General features: G+C 55.2%; 2 protein-coding genes across 7 annotated transcripts in view; one reads left to right on the plus strand and one right to left on the minus strand.

Moving 5' to 3' along the window:
* LOC147647200 (uncharacterized) overlaps positions 1 to 17,091 on the plus strand; it is a 182,290-nt gene that overhangs the window by 157,925 nt on the left and 7,274 nt on the right. For 3 of the 6 annotated variants that reach the window (XM_086872567.1, XM_086872565.1, XM_086872566.1), the window contains exon 2: positions 16,082 to 17,023. Coding sequence is in view for 1 of the 6 variants with exons in the window: in XM_086872560.1 (XP_086728686.1) it covers positions 13,587 to 13,633 (47 nt within the window). In the remaining 5 variants the exon portion in view is untranslated. Of the gene's footprint in view, positions 1 to 12,277; positions 12,463 to 13,565; positions 13,634 to 15,101; positions 17,024 to 17,091 lie in introns of those variants that run through there. The other 3 variants (XM_086872562.1, XM_086872560.1, XM_086872564.1) reach the window with 3 other exon arrangements.
* LOC111944285 (uncharacterized) overlaps positions 1 to 17,091 on the minus strand; it is a 211,548-nt gene that overhangs the window by 70,313 nt on the left and 124,144 nt on the right. The window lies entirely within an intron of this gene.

A 17,091-nucleotide genomic window follows, 5' to 3' on the forward strand; every position in this document is an offset into this window, starting at 1 on the left:
ATTCCCATTGGTCCTTGGTTTGTACCCTCCCCTCTTTAAATTGGAGAGCACAGGAGTGCTCAGGGCTCAGAGTCCTTGGGTCCCTTTGTGTCTTTCCAGCCCTCGTCCTGTCACCGCTCCTTTCCCTCAGTAAATCCTGTTCCTGGAAAGCTGCTTGGACTCTGGGTCTCCTCCATCTCCTCACTGAAGCCCACGACGCTAAGATCCGCAGAGCCTTGAGTGGCGGAGAGGCTCTGAAGGCTCGGTCTGGGGAAAACAGCTCCCAGACCGTTCCCCACTCCTGGCGCTGCCAGCGGCCAGTGAGCAGAGCTAGCCCAGGTGTGAAGGGCCGCGGCGGGCAGCGTCAGGCCATGGCCGAGGGGGCCTGGACCCACCCGGAGCTCCTTCCGGAGCCCAGCGGACTCCAGCTCAGCGGGGGCCGGCAGCGGGGCACAGCTTAGGCTCGGCAAGGTGTGAGCAGCCGTGGTCCGGCCCAGCCTCAGCCGGGGTCCCGCAGCCTCCCGTCCCCACCCGGTCACTGCTGGGGCCAGCCCGGCCCCGCCAGGCCGAGCCTGTGCGATTCAGCCCTTCTGGGACACAGGGCCAGAAAGACTTCAGCCCTGAAGCAGCAGGCTTTGAGTTCAAGCCTTGGGAAGCGCTTGCCAAAGGCTTGATGGCAATTCATACGTTCATCAAGTCACCCCACTGAAAGTTATGTTTCTAGAATCTTCCTGTATCTCTCCCCGTATTGGTTGCAATTCGTCGCAGTATTTTGCATCTTTCTAACCCCAGTCTGTGTCTGCACCCATGCCCTCAGACTGCGCCCTCACACCTCCCCTAGATATTGTTGTGTCTGCCCCTAGGCCTGGTCTTTGCACTTTGCTCCTGTGCTGCGCAGGCTTTATGGGCCTCATCCCTACTTGATTTTCCTATTCCAGTTGGTTTTGGGGACTCCAGCGAACCCGCTCCTTTAATTTCCTCCTCGGTTGCCCGGGTGTCAGGGGACCCTGAAGCTTTAAGGATTGTTGTGGCCACTGTCAGCACGACTGCAAGGGCCGCAGCGCAGCGGGGCCCGGCCCGACCGGCAGCCGGGTACCTCCTCAAAGGTGGAAGCAAGAGAGAGATTTCCCTGGCTTGCCTGTCTGCAAAATGTCAATCTCACAGAGGTGGATCCAGCTTTTTAAATGCTTTAATAGGTAGTCAGTTCCCACAGCTAGCCAGCTCTTGGATTTTGCTTGGCACAGGGGCAGCTCTCGCTTAGCAGCTCCTCTCAGGAAAATCATTTCCATGGGGGGCTTCTTCCCTGCTCACCAAATAGCAATTCATGCAAAAGCAGCACAAACTGTTCTTCCTGTCCTCCTATCTTTGCCAGAGAGTGCCTTTCAAAGGGATAATAATTGGGAGCGAGGGGGTTTACATTTTCCATTGCAAAGGAGCCTCCTGCCTCCCTTAGCAGGCCCCTGTCTTTCAAAGGAAGACACACACGGTCTCCTTTTGCACCTTCACTTGGCCCCAGCCACTCCTGATCATTTGAAGGAGCGGCTCAGAAGAAGGGGCTGCAATCCCCCAAGGCCTGGGCTGCTCCAGGCCGCTCCTGGTGCCTTGGGCTGTTGAAGGGGTGCTGGGGTGGCCTTTTTGACACAGGCATGGGGTGCCGGGGTGGCCTTTGTGACACAGGCACGGGGTGTCAGGGTGGCCTTTGTGACACAGGCACGGGGTGCTGAGGAGGCCTTTGTGACACAGGCACGGGGTGCCGGGGTGCCCTTTGTGACACAGGCACGGTGCGTCAGGGCCTGTGGTGACGCGGGACCTTGCGGTGCCCAAAGTCCATTGTGACATGGCAGAGCCCCGCCCCGGCTGGGGGGTATATAAAGGGCTTGTGGGGCCTGGGTCAGTCCCAGGACAGTGGCTGTGTCCAGGTACCTGTGTGCACCAGAGGACTGCAGGCACGGAGGAGGAGAAGGAGAAGCCCAAGTCCCAGCCCCCCAGGCCCTGGCCCGGCTCACAGAGAGCCCAGGCCTTGAGGGAGCAGCAGGAGGAGGCTGAGAGGGCAAGCAGAGGGAGGAGAGGAGCCGTGGAGTCCTGCGCTGAGGAAGAGCCAGAGCTCTGCTGAGGAGAAATGAACAAGTTCCAGCAAGGGACTCCAGGGGAAGCCTGCACTGAGCCACAGCTGTCCCCAGGAGAAGCCCAGAGCTGCCAGGAGCTCTCTGAGTGGGATGAAGGCCTTGAGCAAGAGCTGGTCCAAGTATGGGGGAGCTACTGGCATTTCTGGGACTGGGATGAGGGCAGGGAGCAAGAGCCCTCCCCAGTTGTCTCCGAGTGGGACGAGTGCAGGGAGCAGGAGCCGTGGCAGGCGGACAGCGATCACTGTCAGGAATTCTCAGATTGGGAAGAATCTCCTGAGCAGCGGCTGTCCCCAGGAGAAGGCACGAGCCACGGGGCACTCTTGGAATGGGAAGCTTGCCGCAAGCAAGAGCTGTGCCAGGATGGCCAGGAGGTGACTGGAGGCAAAGCAAAGAGAAAATCCTCCAGGTCCAGCTGGGATGATGACAGTGATGGAGAGCTGGCTCAGGACAGCAGGGAATACTGCGACATCCTGTGCAGCCAGCTCAAGGCCTGGCAGCGGGAGGACGATGACTGGGATGAGGTGAGCGTCCTGGAGCTGCACGAGGAAGGAGAAGAGGCCAGGCAGCAGAGACTGGCAGATTTAGCCCAGGAGGGAATCCTGCTGCCTGTCCCTCGAGAAGCTTGGGTGGAGTGCCAGGAGCCCGAGCTGTGCCCACAAGAGCAACTCTGTGCCGGGCCTGGCCCTCTGGCAGCCCAAGCCACGGTGGAAGATGCCTCTTCTCCTGGGCAGCCGCTTCCCCACAGGAAAGGCCGCTTGCTCTTGAGGCGGGCACTGCAGGCACTGCGGGCGCTGCGGGGGCTGTGGGAGCTGCGGGGGCTGCGGGGGCTGCGGGGGCTGTGGGGGCTGTTCCGCTGCCCCTGCCTGGCGGCACAGCCACAGGATCAGCGCCCGCTGCCAGCAGTGCAGGGCTGCAGATGGCGGCTGCCCCGCGGCCTGCCCGGCGCCCCGAGGGAGCCGCACGGGCTGCCCCGGCCTGCGCTGGCCCTGCGGGCCGAGTCGGCCCCAGCCGCTCTGCGGCACCCCCGGGGCGGCTCCCCGAGGGCACACGGCAGCCCAAAGCGGCACCCAAAGGGGGACCCTCGCTGCCGGGGCTCAGCGCCGCATCCCGGCCCATCGTCCGGCCGGGAAGGCACCTGGAAAGTCATCGGCTCCCAGCGGCAGCCTGGCACCGCCAGCGGCACCCCTGCACCGGGTCCCCGAGGGCCACAGCCACACGGCTCTTGGCCCTTTGCAGGGACACTGGCTCCAGCTCCTCCCTGCTGGACTCCAAGGCCATTTCCTCTCCTCAGGAAAGGACTCCATGCTGATCCTGGGGCACTTTGGCCATGAGGAATGGACACAGACAGGAGGTGTTGCTCCCAGGACACGACGGCGGTCTGCTGGACTGCAGCGCACACAATTCTAACAAAAGAAAATAAAGTTGTGTTTAGGAAGTAGTAATAGGAAAGAAAAAAACCCCAAACCCACCCCCCCCTCCCCAAAACCTGCATAAGACCCTCCAGAAACCAAAAAATGATAAAGAATAAGAATAGGAATATTAGGAAGAAGAGGTAGAAGCTGAAGTAGATGAAGACCTAGTAGTACTTAAACCATGGAAAATTAAGAATAAGAATAAAATGTTGGAGTCTGGAATACAGAGTGTGTGCCCTTGTTTCTGATACTTAGTTATAAGATCCAGTTAAAAGTTCCCCCAGGCAGGGCAGGTCCCTGCATGCTGCCCCTGGCCCAGATAGTTTTCAGATGGGAAAAACTATCAGAAGTAAGGTTTTAGAAGACAAAATGTCTTCCCTGCTGACAGCACTGTAAGGAATAGCTGCAGGGCAGAGTTTTAAAAACAGAGGTTCTCTTGACCTCTCTACAGCCTTGCATGGTGCTCAGCATGATAGATCAGGGGAAAAAATATTATTGTGGTGTGGTAGCAGCCTCAGGGAGACAAAGAGTTACATTGTCCCACCCCAAACCCCTTGTGAAGGGCGGCCCAGGAGTTCTGATTGGGTTTGAGTCCCTGAGGGGTTCTCCCTTGCTGTGCTTCTACTGGTCCCTGACCCTGAACTTCACCCTCAAAGGTGGAAACCCTCGGGGGTTCTGTCCCTCAAAAACCCCTGCTGTGCCTCTGTTCAGGGCTCTCTGTTCTGGACCTGACTTTGTTCCCATGCTGAATAAATGGTTTCATGAACGGGAGCCCATCTCGGTTGGTGTTTCATGCTGGTCCCCAGAATCCTGCTGCTTCCCTGGACGAGATCCTGGAGTTGTGGACTGCAACAGCAGGGTATTGGATGAAATACACAAATTGACACATTGGGGGATGCAGGATCTATGTGACCACTCCTTGAGGGAGAACATCTGCATAGGGGTTTATGATATAGCAAAGGCCATCACTCAGGGCTGTGTAACGTGTCAAAGGGTAAACCAACGAGTGATGATGAAACCCGTACCAGGGGGGAGGGAAGTAGCAGGGAGACCCTTCCAAAATGTGTAAATTGATTTCACAGAAATGCCTCTAGGACAGGGATACAAACACCTGCTAGTGATCGTAGATCACCTGACCCATTGGCCAGAGGCTTTTCCCACTTGGAATGAAACAGCGAGAGTAGTAGTCAAAATACTTTTGGAACATATTGTCCCCAGGTATGGGTTAATCAATAACATAGACTCGGACCAAGGCCCCCATTTCACTGCCTGTGTCCTCCAGGAAACCACTGAAGCCCTGGGGATAAAGTGGAGGTTACACACCCCATGGCATCCCCAGAGCTCCGGTCGGGTAGAACGGATGAATAAGACCATAAAAACGACCTTAACCAAGCTGACTCTGGAGAGTAAATTAGATTGGATAAAATGTTTCCCTTTGGCTTTATTACAGATAAGAACCCGACCTCGAGCAGATTTAGGGGTATCCCCCTATGAAATGTTATTTGGACTCCCCTTCCTAATTACTCCTTACAGCACTGCCCAGTATACGGAAGGGGAAGAAACCTCAAGGAGGTATTTGGAAACTGTTGTTAAAACTTTAGAAAACCTCAGGAAAAAAGGGTATCTCCCTCAAACTCCTCCCTTTGAGGTAGACACACACCATATCAACCCTGGGGATTGGGTATTGGTAAAATCTTGGGCTAACTCTCCTCTCACTCCAAAGTTTGAAGGACCCTACCAATTTCAACTCACCACACATACGGCTGTGAGAACCCGGGAAAAAGGGTGGACACACGTGACTCGAGTTAAAGGACCAGTGGCACCACCAGATGGGGAAGTAAACTCCGAAAAAGATCCCTCTAACTGGACTGTTGTCCCCAACACCAAGGACTTGAAAATAACCTTAAGAAGGAAACTCAGAGAATGAAGTCCCCAATCAGGAACTGGAATTACAACAGTTGTTGTTAAGTGTTCTCTTGGCTGCTACATTTGTGGTTAAGTGTTTCTTTAAAGTCTGTGAACTAATGTTAAGGTGTTTTCCAGTTGTGGTTAACTTGTAACTATTATTATTATTATTATTATTATATTATTATTATTATTATTAGTTGAAAAAGTAAAAGAACCCCTCCCCCCCCGAATAAGGCTCCAATTTCCTAGCCAAGACTATATCCCTCCCTGGGCAGCTTTTCCCAAGACCAAAACCGACAACAGTAAAAAGGAGAAGGACAAAAAAAATAATAAAGCTGTAAGCCTCGGACTCAGACCCCCAAAAAAGTGTGAGGAAACCCCAAGAGGCAAGACCAGGGGAGATCAAACATGGTTCCTGCTGGACTCTTGGGAGTCACGGACTGCAGGGAGCCTAAAAGGATCATCACAAGGCTCATGGTAGGTCTGGTGATAGCAATGCACCTCACCAATGCCATGGGGACAGACTCTTGCATGAAATGTTATTATCCCTTGTATGATGGGGAAAATCTAGGGTCCCTGGTAAGGGTCCACACAAATTTGAGTCCTTCTTGCTACAACAAATCACAATTAGAAGAACGCCAAGAAAACGGAAAAACATATTGGATTACCAGAAATACGGTCACTTTTAGAGAACGTCTTTTGGGAGACTGTCCCATGAGGGATACTTGGCTGTGCTTTGAAAAGAACGAACCAGTAAAAGGTGAACCTAATGTGGTAAAGGAGAAAAGAGTGGACATGAGGGTGGGAAATGAAGAATAGGAAAATTTGAGTGGGAAGAACTTGTTCATTGATTCAGCTGAAAACATCAGCAAGGAATTAAATATAACTGATTGTTGGGTATGTGGGAGTACTAAAATGTCTGATATTTGGCCCTGGGAGGGAATTAGTTTAAAACCTCGAGAAATTTTAAGCATAAAATGAACTGGGGAAGGCCAAAGCACACCAGGGTATAGGAGAAGAGAAAAATGGGAGTTAAAGGCTAAGGTAATTGGGGAAGACTGTATTCTACAAACCGGAAAAAGATATAGAACCCTGGTGGGGCAGATGGCATGCAAAAGATATCTTATAACGAAGAATCTAGGAACTAAATGGGTTCCCCAAGAGCCCAACCAATATTGGTCCTTAGAGAAGAGGGAAAAAGGGTGCATTTATCACAAAGGGTATAACCTTTATGAATGTGCAGAAAAGGGGATCAATCCCTTCTGGGGAATTAGAAGCCTATCAAAGTATTATGAGAACCCTTATTAAGACAGGGAAGGTTTTTGGAAAGCCCCAGATGATTTCTTTTGGATCTGCGAGGATGCAGCTTATACACATCTACCAGGAGACTGGTCAGGTAGCTGCACGATTGGGGTGATAAAGCCAGCTTTCTTCCTGCTCCCAAAACAAGCTGGCTCAGAGCTTGGAGTACCACTATATGACAACTTAAAGAGGCCCATAAAAAGGAAGAAGAGGAGTGTAATAAGCACAGGAGGGACCCAGAATTGGAAAGGAACAGTCTGGACCCTGGAGGAAATAATAAGAACTTATGGGCCAGCAACCTGGGCCCAGGATGGGTCCTGGGGATATAGGAGCCCAATATACATGTTAAACAGAATAATCAGGCTCCAAGCTGTAATTGAAATAACATGGAACAAAACAGCCCTGGCTCTTGATCATATAAGTGACCACCTCTCCCAGACCTGATGTACCTGGTGTACCAACTCCAACTGGCAGTAGATTACCTTCTCGCTGATGAGGGGGAAATCTGTGGGAAGTTCAACACCTCTGAATGCTGCCTAGAAATAGACGATAAAAGTGAAGTAATCTGGAACATTTTTAAAGAGATCAGAAAAATCTCCTATGTAGGGAACCAAGAATGGATGCCGATCCTGAATACTGATTGGTGGGATAGTTTCTGGTCCTTTAAGGGCTGGTGGGAAAAGGTGGCATTCATTGGTATAGCGGGACTAGCAGGACTGTTATTTCTTCCCTGTGTCATCCCGTGTCTGATCAGAATAATTACCTCAGTAATACAGTCTAGCAGCACGATCTACAACTCATTAGAAATAACCCAAGAGAAGGGAAAAACTAAGATCCTAATGTTAGAAAGTTCAGAGCTGAAAGAAGCAAAAAGGGTATATGACCAATACCAAAGACTAAAGAAATTTCACTACCTGGAGCCTGAAATAACAAATTGACGCAGGCTGATGCCTGGTCAAATTAAAAGAGGGGGGATATTGTTATAAATAAAAATCCCAATGTTCAAATTATATGTTCCTGTTTCAATCCTAGTTTAGGTCCCTGGATAAGGGGTTTTGGTGTTGTAAGTCCCAAAAGGGTTCACTGTTAAGAAGTTTGTACTTGTTTTATCCTTGCATTTGTATCCCCCTCCCTTACTCTCTTCCAACCCGTCAGGCAATTTAGCCGCTGCTGCCCAGGATGAACTTCCCCATTTCCCATAAAGACTTGCACACGGGTGCATATTAAAATCATATTACCACCTGGGAGCAAAGACAGCCCTGGACAACGAGCCACGCTCAAGGAACATCTGGAGGACCACACTGTGGAGGCAGCAGGGACCTGGGGAGACTGGATGCGCCAATCTCAGTCCGGCAAGCTGGTTGCCATGACCTGGGCAGGACTTGAGAGGGAAGACACCCCTAGACCTTTGAGCCTGAGACAGAGTCTCTGGGTGATCCCAGTGAGGATAGAGGCTCCAGTCCTGCTGACAGTGGATGACGACAGGCCTGCGTGATCCTCCTCCTCGACGTCGACCACGGGGAGCAGCGGCGGTGGCGCGCACCCCAAGCCCCCACCTCTAGGCCCAGTTCTCTCTAATAAAGGCTTGTTAAAGGGAGCAGAAGGTCTCCTGGCCCTTTAATTTACCACACCTGCACTGCCGGGGGAGGAGGCACAGCTGGGAGGAGGGAGGGGTGGGGGGAAGCTGGTTTTAGGGATATTAATTTACTTCTCATGATCCTTCACTGAGTTTTTGGAATTTTCTGCCAGAAATCTCTCTCCTCCCCCACTCATCCACAGGTATTTGGGGCAGTTTTCTCCTTTTTGGGAGAAATCCGAGCGATGCACTGAGGCACCTAATTAGAGGTGGGAGAAGTGAGGCTCCAGGGCTTCCCGCTGAGCCGGACCCACCGAACACCCAGGGCAGGGAAAGGCGGGCCGGGAGCTGTGGAGAACTTTGTTTGTGTTCGGAGCTCAATGGCGGCTCGGGCCGGGCCCGTTCCAAGCCTGTTCCTCATCTCCGCCCCTCCCCTCACACAGCCCGGGGCGGGCCCTGAGAGCGCGGGGCGGGGCTGTGCCGTGTGCAGAGCCCGCCGCTGGCTGCGATTGGCTGCTGCTGCCGTCACTCGTGCCTCTGGCGCGCGCTGATTGGGCAGAGCGGGGACAAGCCCGGCCCCGCTGGCGCCCCCAGAGCGGCCGTGGGGCAGGAGAGCCGCCATTGCCGGAGCGTCTGTGCGGGCCCGGCAGCGGCGGCAGCGGCCGGAGCCCGGTGAGGCGGCGGCGGAGCTCGGAGGCGGCCCCAGCCATCGCAGGTGGGAGCCGCGCTCAGTTCTGCGGGGGCTCGAGGCTCGCTGCGGGCCCGGGAGGGGGCGGCAGGGGGCTGTGGCGGGTGACTTGTGCCGTGGCCGGCCCGTGTTGGCCCTGGCGTGAGGGCGCTGCGGGAGCGGCTGCCCGCGGTCTCCTTCCCGCTGGGGCCTCGGCAGGAGCCGGTGCCGGAGCAGCGCTGGCTCGTCCCGCTTCGTGTCGGTAGCCCGGAGGTGGCTGCGCTGTGCCCGGGGCTGGGCGGGAAAATTCCCGGCGCCAGAGGTTTGTGTGGCCAAAGGAGCCCGAGGAGCGGTGTGAGAGTGACTTTATTGCTGCCCAAAGGGAGAGGCCGTGGGGCATTTGCCGTGCGCTCTCTCCAGCTGCTGGAGGACGCGGCCTCGTTTTTGTCCTGATTTTCCCGGCCACGTGTCCCTGTCCCTTTCCCCACTGGCGGAGGTGCTGGGAAGGTTTAGACTTCCCCATCTGCCTCCTGCATGTCCCGGTTAATATGTACCCACCACTTTTGTAGAACATCCGATATTGATGGTTCTGTTAAGTCTTTGTTCTTCTGGAAGTTCAGGAATTTAGCGGGACTTTGTCAGAGCAGCGGTCCTTGTCAATTGGTAACATTTTCTGAAACTGAGGCTTTTTCCCATTGCTTCCTTATGTGCAAGTCCGTGGCCCTATCTGCAAGCAGATTCACTCATTGACTCTGTTTTTTCTTCCTGGTTGTTCTTTGATTTTGGGATTGCTCTCGGTGCCCTCATTCTCTGTCCTTTTGTAGCCGTTTGTGGCTCAGGAGGCCTGGCTACCCCCTGCATCCCCTTGCTCAGCTGCTGAATGAGCTGCACTCAGCAAGGTGTGTGCATGGTGAAAAGGTGAGAGTTGCTGTAGAACATAAGAGGAGAAACTGCATTTGTTTAACCCATGGTCTGCCAGGGAACCACAAAAAAGTTGCCCGTTTCCATCCTTTCCACATTTGGACCGGTACATGAGCTCTTTTCTTATATCCTTTGTCATCTGTTTCTCCACTTTTCCTCTGTGATCTATTTGCCAACAGCAGTTTGAGTCATTTAACTTTCCACAAACTCTGTCTCCTTTTCCTGCTAAAGGATAATCTGACTCCATCCCATGGTGAAATGTGTTCCTCATCTGAGTGGATTGGTTGGGAAGAAAGTCAGAAGCTTGAGCTGTCTGGTTGGGTATTATTTTGAAGACATCCTGTAATGTAATTATGCCATGGAAATGATAAATTAGTTCTCTGGCACCTGATATGAATTCAATAGGGTTCCCAGGGGCTGGTCCATGGTGTTGCAGGATTTGTTCTGGTGGCCGTTCATCTTTTCCCCATTTTTGGGTGCTCCCTCCAGCCAGGGCTGCATCAATTTTTGGCTTTTCTCTAATTAAATCAGCACATACTTGGATTCCAAACTGGTTTCCCTGAACTTGTGGTAGCAAAAAAACCCCAGTGCTCTAATTCACCCTGGATAACATAGAAAGTGAGAGCACAAGTTGAGGTGGGGAGTGGGATGATTCTCCCCCATTTTTTATAGTGAAGTTTTCACAACAATCTCCATTTGCCATTTTCCTTTTCAACTTAACCAATTTCTGCTGCAGAGTCAGATATCCTCACTATGGGCTCTGCCTTTAGCTGTGCAAATTCCATCTGTGCCCCCAGGCAGAGCTTGGGGTGAGGGGCAGAGGAATTCAGCCCAATTCCTCCCCCAGGCAGGAACATCCTGGTACATTGTCCAGGCTTTGCCCCTGGGGTGTTAATTTGCATTTCTAAAGCTCCTCTGCTGGCTGCCTGGAATGAAGCTTCTCTTCCAGGGCAGCCACAATCTGGTTTTTTGGGGGTTTTTTAACAATTTTCTAGTAACTGTTTACCTTTTAAAGGGCCTCTTTTCAAACTCTTCTACTTTTCAAAATGCAGCTTAAAGGTGAACATGGAAAAACCCATACCATAATTTCGTCATCACTAAGAGCCATGCACAAACATAAAAACAAAAATTAGAAAGCAATCAAATGTTTTATTTTTCTTCTCCTCTGACTAAAAACTGATTCTCACACCCCTGGCCCAAACAGAACTGACACTATAAAATAATTATTACAAAAAATTCTTCTAATGGTGTAATCCATTCACTGAAACTGTGAAAAGCAAAAACTCTCCAAAACGTCTTTAGAAAAATAAGGCATGACTTGATTCTGAACAGAATCATTTCAACCACACACAGTCTGCATGTGCAGAGAAAATCATTCCATGACATGTGAGTTTTACTAGATGTTTCCTAAACTTTATTCAGTCTGAACCCATAGAAATCCATTGGTTTAGTGTTCATTGTTTCCAAGTTGTGGAGTCCTTAGTGTTTGGTTTCCTGTTGCACCCGGATTTCTGTGCCTCTGTTGTGAATTAGGTCTGCACTCCTGGATTTCCTGCTCAGCCTTTTCCAGACCAGGTGTCTCCAGCTGTGCCAGGGCAGTGTCTGGGGTAGATGTTGGTTGATGTTTGCTGTGGGGCCTTGATGTTTTGTTGATGGTCGTTGTCTTTGTGGGAATCTTTTGGGCTATTCCCAGTCTTTTGAGATGTTAAGCTCATCTCTGCTAAGAGGTGGAACATCCCTTTAAAAAAACCTTTAAAATTCCTTTCCCCACGGCAAATGCAAACCAAGCCTGACTGGAGAAATCAAATAAAAAATAATTTTACACCTGGTCTATTTTCCAATACTCTAATCCCAGCCAGCCCAGAGCGTGAGTGTAATTGAGAGCCAGAGTGGAATTCTCACGGTGCCTTCCCCAGCAGCTGTGGCGAGGGCAGGCACAGAAAGCCCTGAAGCTCCAGCAGTGCCAGCCAGGATTGTCCCGCAGGGGCTGGAGATGCCAAAGGAGGGTGCCCAGGCCGAGGATTTCAGCAGAGGATCTGTGGGCAGGCCCAGGGGCTTCCCCCGCTGGGGAGCCCTGGCTGCTGCTGCCTTGCCTTCAGTGCAGGCTCAGGGGCGGCTCCCATCCTCCTGCTGCAGCCGGGAAATCCAAATCTGCGGGGCTGCAGAGCCCTTGAGCCGAGGCTGAGGGTTCCCCCCGTGTTCAGCTGTGCTGGGGCTGTTTCTGTGCTCAGGGACACTTGGAATGGGCCGTGCCACTTGGCCACCAGAGCTGCTTCTTTCCACTGCTTCGGCAGGACCCGATGTCCTGCTTGGGTGTGTCGCAGTAGAGATGGACAATGACACCTGTTTCTTCTTCCACCATAGCCAAAGCTTTATTGCACACAGCTTATATTTACATGGTTATCAGAAGGCACAGTGCTTAATTCCAGTTGGTTGGGAACTCAGTTCACTGGTTGGTAATGGTGAGTGTACACGTCAGTCCAAACTTTTCTCTCTAACAATGTTTACATACTTTATCTACTGATTCCCATGGGACAGATCCCTTGTTACTACAGGTGCACTTGTTTTTCTGCCCAAGAATAGTTTGTTATGTTAACAAACTTTTCATTCTCAAGATGTTTTTGCATGAGAACTTATCAGGCCAGCTGCTAGCTACACTAAGCCCACGTAACAAGTCCTAAACCATGATTTTCCAAGTCCTTTCTTTTGTAAGGTTTTACCTTTATGTGACAGGGTGTTGTGGACAGCAAAGTCCAAAGGTGGGTGTGTCTCAAATCTCTCCCAGCCCGGGTCTGGCTCTCTCTCAATTCAATGCAGGCATGGGTTTCTCCCCAGCCCCCTCTCCAGGCTGTTCAAACAGGAGGCTGGGTTAAACCCTTCCCCTGTCCTCAATTCTAAATCCTCCTGTGCCACTGAACAAGTTTCATACTGCAGTCACCGAGCTCTGCTCATCCATTTAGAGGCTCTGTTGGGGTACGTGGGAGAAGGTGAGGAGGGGTCCCCGGGGGTCGTGTCCCCCCCCGGGAGCGCCTGTGACTCCCCCATGTCCCCCCCATGCCGGGCTCACCCCCTTTTGTCTCTGCCAGAGCTCCTGACCCAGCTCCTGCTGTGCCCAGGGAGGGGCTTTGGGGAGCCCCCCTGGGACCCCCTTGGATCCCCATTCCTGAGCCCTGGGACCCCCCCGCATCTCCTTCCCCAGCTCCGGGACCCCCTGCAGCCCCTTCTCCTGCACCAACAGCGCCCTGCACCCCCTCTCCCGGGGATCCTCCCCTGCTCCGCCGGGGCTGGGGAGCCGCAGCCGCAGGAAAAATGGGATCCGCGGATGCCGGGGCTTCCCCCGCTTTGGGCCGAAGCCGGCGGGTTCCAGGCAGAGTTTGGGCGCAGGGCCCGGGAGTTCAGCCCAGTTTGTCCCGGGGGTCCCGCAGTGCGCGGCCGAGGAGGGTCCCGGGGGATCCCGGGAGGGGATCCAGGGGAATTCCCTGGAATTGCCCCGTCCCCTCCCCCCGCGCTCCCTCGGGCACTTTCGCTTCCGCCTTGGCCGCCCTGCGCCGCCGGGATCTGCCCGGCGACCGGTGACGTCACTGCAGCCTCGGGCTGCCACTGGCGGGCAGCAAAGAGCGGCGCCAATGGCGGGGCCGGAGGCGGCTCTGAGGGCGGGGCCGGGGCTGTGGGCGGGGCCGCAGCGGAGCAGCGCGATGGCTCCAGCGCTGGGGCCGGGGGCGCTCCCGGGGGGCGGCGAGAGGTGAGGGGGACCCCGGCACCGGGACTCTTTGATCGCCCATTCCGGAGCGCCGAGGGGCCCCTAAACCCCCATTCCTGGCCGCCGCCATTCCACCGAACCCCCATTCCCGGCCGTGGGTCCCACCCTGCACCCCCTTATCCGGCACCAGGAACGCCTGCACCCCTTTCCCGGCCATCCCGCCTCCCGCAGCCCCCAGAGCCCCCTTCTCCTTGACCCATTTACCCCCCGGACCCCTATTCCTGCCTCTCCCAGCAGCCAGCCCCTCGTTTCCTCAGCACTCAGGACACCCGGGACCCCTATTCCCAGCCATCCCGGCTTTCCCTGCCCTGTCCTGGCAATGGGGACAGCGGGGACCCTTGGAGCTCCCTTTCCTGGGTACAGGAACGCCCTGAACTCCAGCCATGCCACATCTAGCCAGCCCTAGCCTCCCCTCTTGTCACTCCTGGCATCCCCAAATGCCCTTCCCGGCTCTCCCCGTCCCCCCTTTCCTTCAGCCGTGACCCCCCCGATCCCAAATCTCCAAATGTCCCCCCAGTTCTCCTCTCCCTGCGTTCCCTGCACGCGGCGCTGTCGGAGCCCGGCCCGGGCTTCCCGCAGTCCATGTCCATGGGGTCCCTGGCTGGGATCCCCTTCCAGCGCCGCCGCAGCGAGCGGGGCCGGGCGGAGCCGAGCCGGGATCTTGGGATAGCCAGAGCTGGGATATTGGGATAGCCAGGGCTGGGATACTGGGATAGCCAGAGCTGGGATATTGGGATAGCCAGAGCTGGGATATTGGGCTAGCCACAGCTGGGATATTGGGATAGCCAGGGCCGGGATCTTGGGATAGCCAGAGCTGGGATATTGGGATAGCCAGGGCTGGGATATTGGGATAGCCAGGGCTGGGATATTGGGATAGCCAGGGCTGGGATATTGGGATAGCCAGGGCTGGGATATTGGGATAGCCAGAGCTGGGATATTGGGATAGCCAGGGCTGGGATATTGGGATAGCCAGGGCTGGGATATTGGGATAGCCAGAGCTGGGATATTGGGATAGCCAGGGCTGGGATATTGGGATAGCCAGGGCTGGGATATTGGGATAGCCAGGGCTGGGATATTGGGATAGCCAGGGCTGGGATATTGGGATAGCCAGAGCTGGGATATTGGGATAGCCAGGGCTGGGATATTGGGATAGCCAGGGCCGGCACAAGGAGCGGCACCGGCACGGGGCCAGCGGGGAGCTGCAGATGCTGCAGCAGCGGCACAGCCAGAGCGGGGCTGAGCGGGGGGAGCCGGGGCTGGGGGATCTGTGGGGCTGCGATGGCAACTGTGGCACCGCCATGGGGATCCCTGAGATCCAGGCTGAGGGATTAACAAATTCCCTGGCTCACAGCTGCAGGGAATGTCTCCGGAAATATGTCAGATATGGGCGGGAGGCGCTGGAGTGTAAAGGTGGGGAGGGCAAAATTCCCATGGGAATATGGGAATGGGAATGTGGGATTTGGGAGGGCAAATCCATGGCTGGGAAATCCATGGAAATTCCATGGATGGATCTCAGACATCCCATTCCCAGGGGATGTCCAAGGATGGATCCCACTGCTGTCCCATTCCCATGGGAATTCTGTAGATGTATCTCACTGCGATGCCATTCCCACGGAATTCCATGGGCAGATCTCCCCATCCCACTGCCATGGGAGCTCCAATCCAGTTCCCCCCCAAACCCATCCTGCGGGTCACCCTGTTTTTTGCTATCCCCAGCCCCCACAAGACTCCTGGGGGTCCCCCATGACCAACCCAGGCCCCCCAAACTCTTTCTGGGTTCCACCTCATCCCCTCACAATGGGAATTCCTGGAAGTCCCCTCGTGTCCCCTCCCCCAGGACTTTGGGGGTCCCACCCGACCTGTCCGTGCACCCTCAGATTTCTTCCACAGCCCCCCTGTGATGGTGGAGGGTGGGGGCCGAGTGCTGGTGCCCCCCTGCCTGCAGCAGATCCAGCGGTGAGGGCAGTTTGGGGGGTCCCTCTGCATTTGGGGTCCCTGGGATTTGGGGTGACCCCCCGGGCCCCCCAGGATCTCCCTGAACACGCTGACGCTGCCCGTGGGCAGTGAGAAGGTTCAAACCCAGCACGGGGTCCCCAGCACTGCCACCCGCATTGCCCAGGTGCCCCCAAACCTGCCGAGAACCCCCAAAGCCCCCGGGACACCCCAACCTCCCCTGATCCCAAACACAGCCCTGGATGCTCCAAAAACTCCCCAAAACCGCAAAACCCCATACAGACATTGAGAAGGTTCATACCTGGCATGGGGTCCCCATCTCCATCACCAGCAGGTTCCCCAAAACAGCCTTGAGATCCCAAATTCCACTCCCGGGATCGCCCAAATTCCCCCATCAGGACCCCTGTAAACCCCCTTGGGAACCCCCCAAAAACCACCATGGCCCCAAAACCACCCAGAACTTCTGAAAATCCCCAGGAACCCCTCACAAAGGTTTGCACCCAGCATGGGGACCCCATCGCCTTCATCGGCATCACCCAGGTACCCCCAAACCCCTCCCGGGACCCCCAACCCCTCCCGGGCTCCACTGCCGGAACCAACGGGAGCGGTGTTGCCCTTTTAAGAGGAGTTACAGTGGGACCCGACAACACCGGGGGCCCTTAAAGCGGCCATGGTAGAGAGAACCCCCAAAATCCACCCTGGGGGACAAAACATCCCCTACAGGGGCTTGGGGTGGGGACACCCCTAAAAATGTCACTTAAAGCCGTCATGATCCCCCCTCAAAAGGGGCTTGTGGGGCTGCGGCCGCACAAACACCCTAAAATGGGGAGGAAAAAACACCCCTGTAGTGGTGGGATCCCCCCAAAAAAACTTGAAAAAAACTCCTCTTGAGAGGGTCCTGAAGATCCTGAAAGGCCCTGGAAGAGGGACAAGATCCCCTCCTGTGCTGGGGCCTCCCCGAGCCGGGAACTCTCCCGTTCCTGCACTCGGGGGAGCCCCGAACGACGGCGGCTCCTGGGCTGAGCCCCCCTCAGCCGGGGCTGCGGGGGGAACTGGGGGGGCTGGGACGGGGCTTGGGGCTCCTGGGGTGAACTGGGGGACCCTCAGTGCTCCCACCTCCCCCTGTTCCCCTGTCCCGCCCCGTTCCCATTGTTCCCCCAAAGCTCCGCTGCCCCCAGCTCGGTTTGGGGGGGATCCAGCCCTTTCCCATCGTGTCCCGGCCCGGCCCCGCTCACCCGAGGGCTCCGAACCACGCACAGGGACAGAGGAGGGACAGAGGAGGAGGAAGAGGAGGGACAGAGGAGGAGGAAGAGGAGGAGCAGGAGGAGGAAGAGCTGGAGCAGGCAGAGGAGGCTCCACCTGCGCTCCCCGCTCTCTGCATCTGCAGCTCCTTCGGGACCATCGCCCCCCATCCCGCAGGTGCCCGGGGAGGGGGAGCTCGCCCCAAATCCCCCGGGGCTCCCTGGCTTTGGGGTTTTTGGGGGGGA

This window comes from Cyanistes caeruleus, unplaced genomic scaffold (genome assembly GCF_971803275.1).
Source record: "Cyanistes caeruleus unplaced genomic scaffold, bCyaCae1.hap1.1 HAP1_SCAFFOLD_65, whole genome shotgun sequence".
Classification (NCBI taxonomy): Eukaryota; Metazoa; Chordata; class Aves; order Passeriformes; family Paridae; genus Cyanistes; species Cyanistes caeruleus.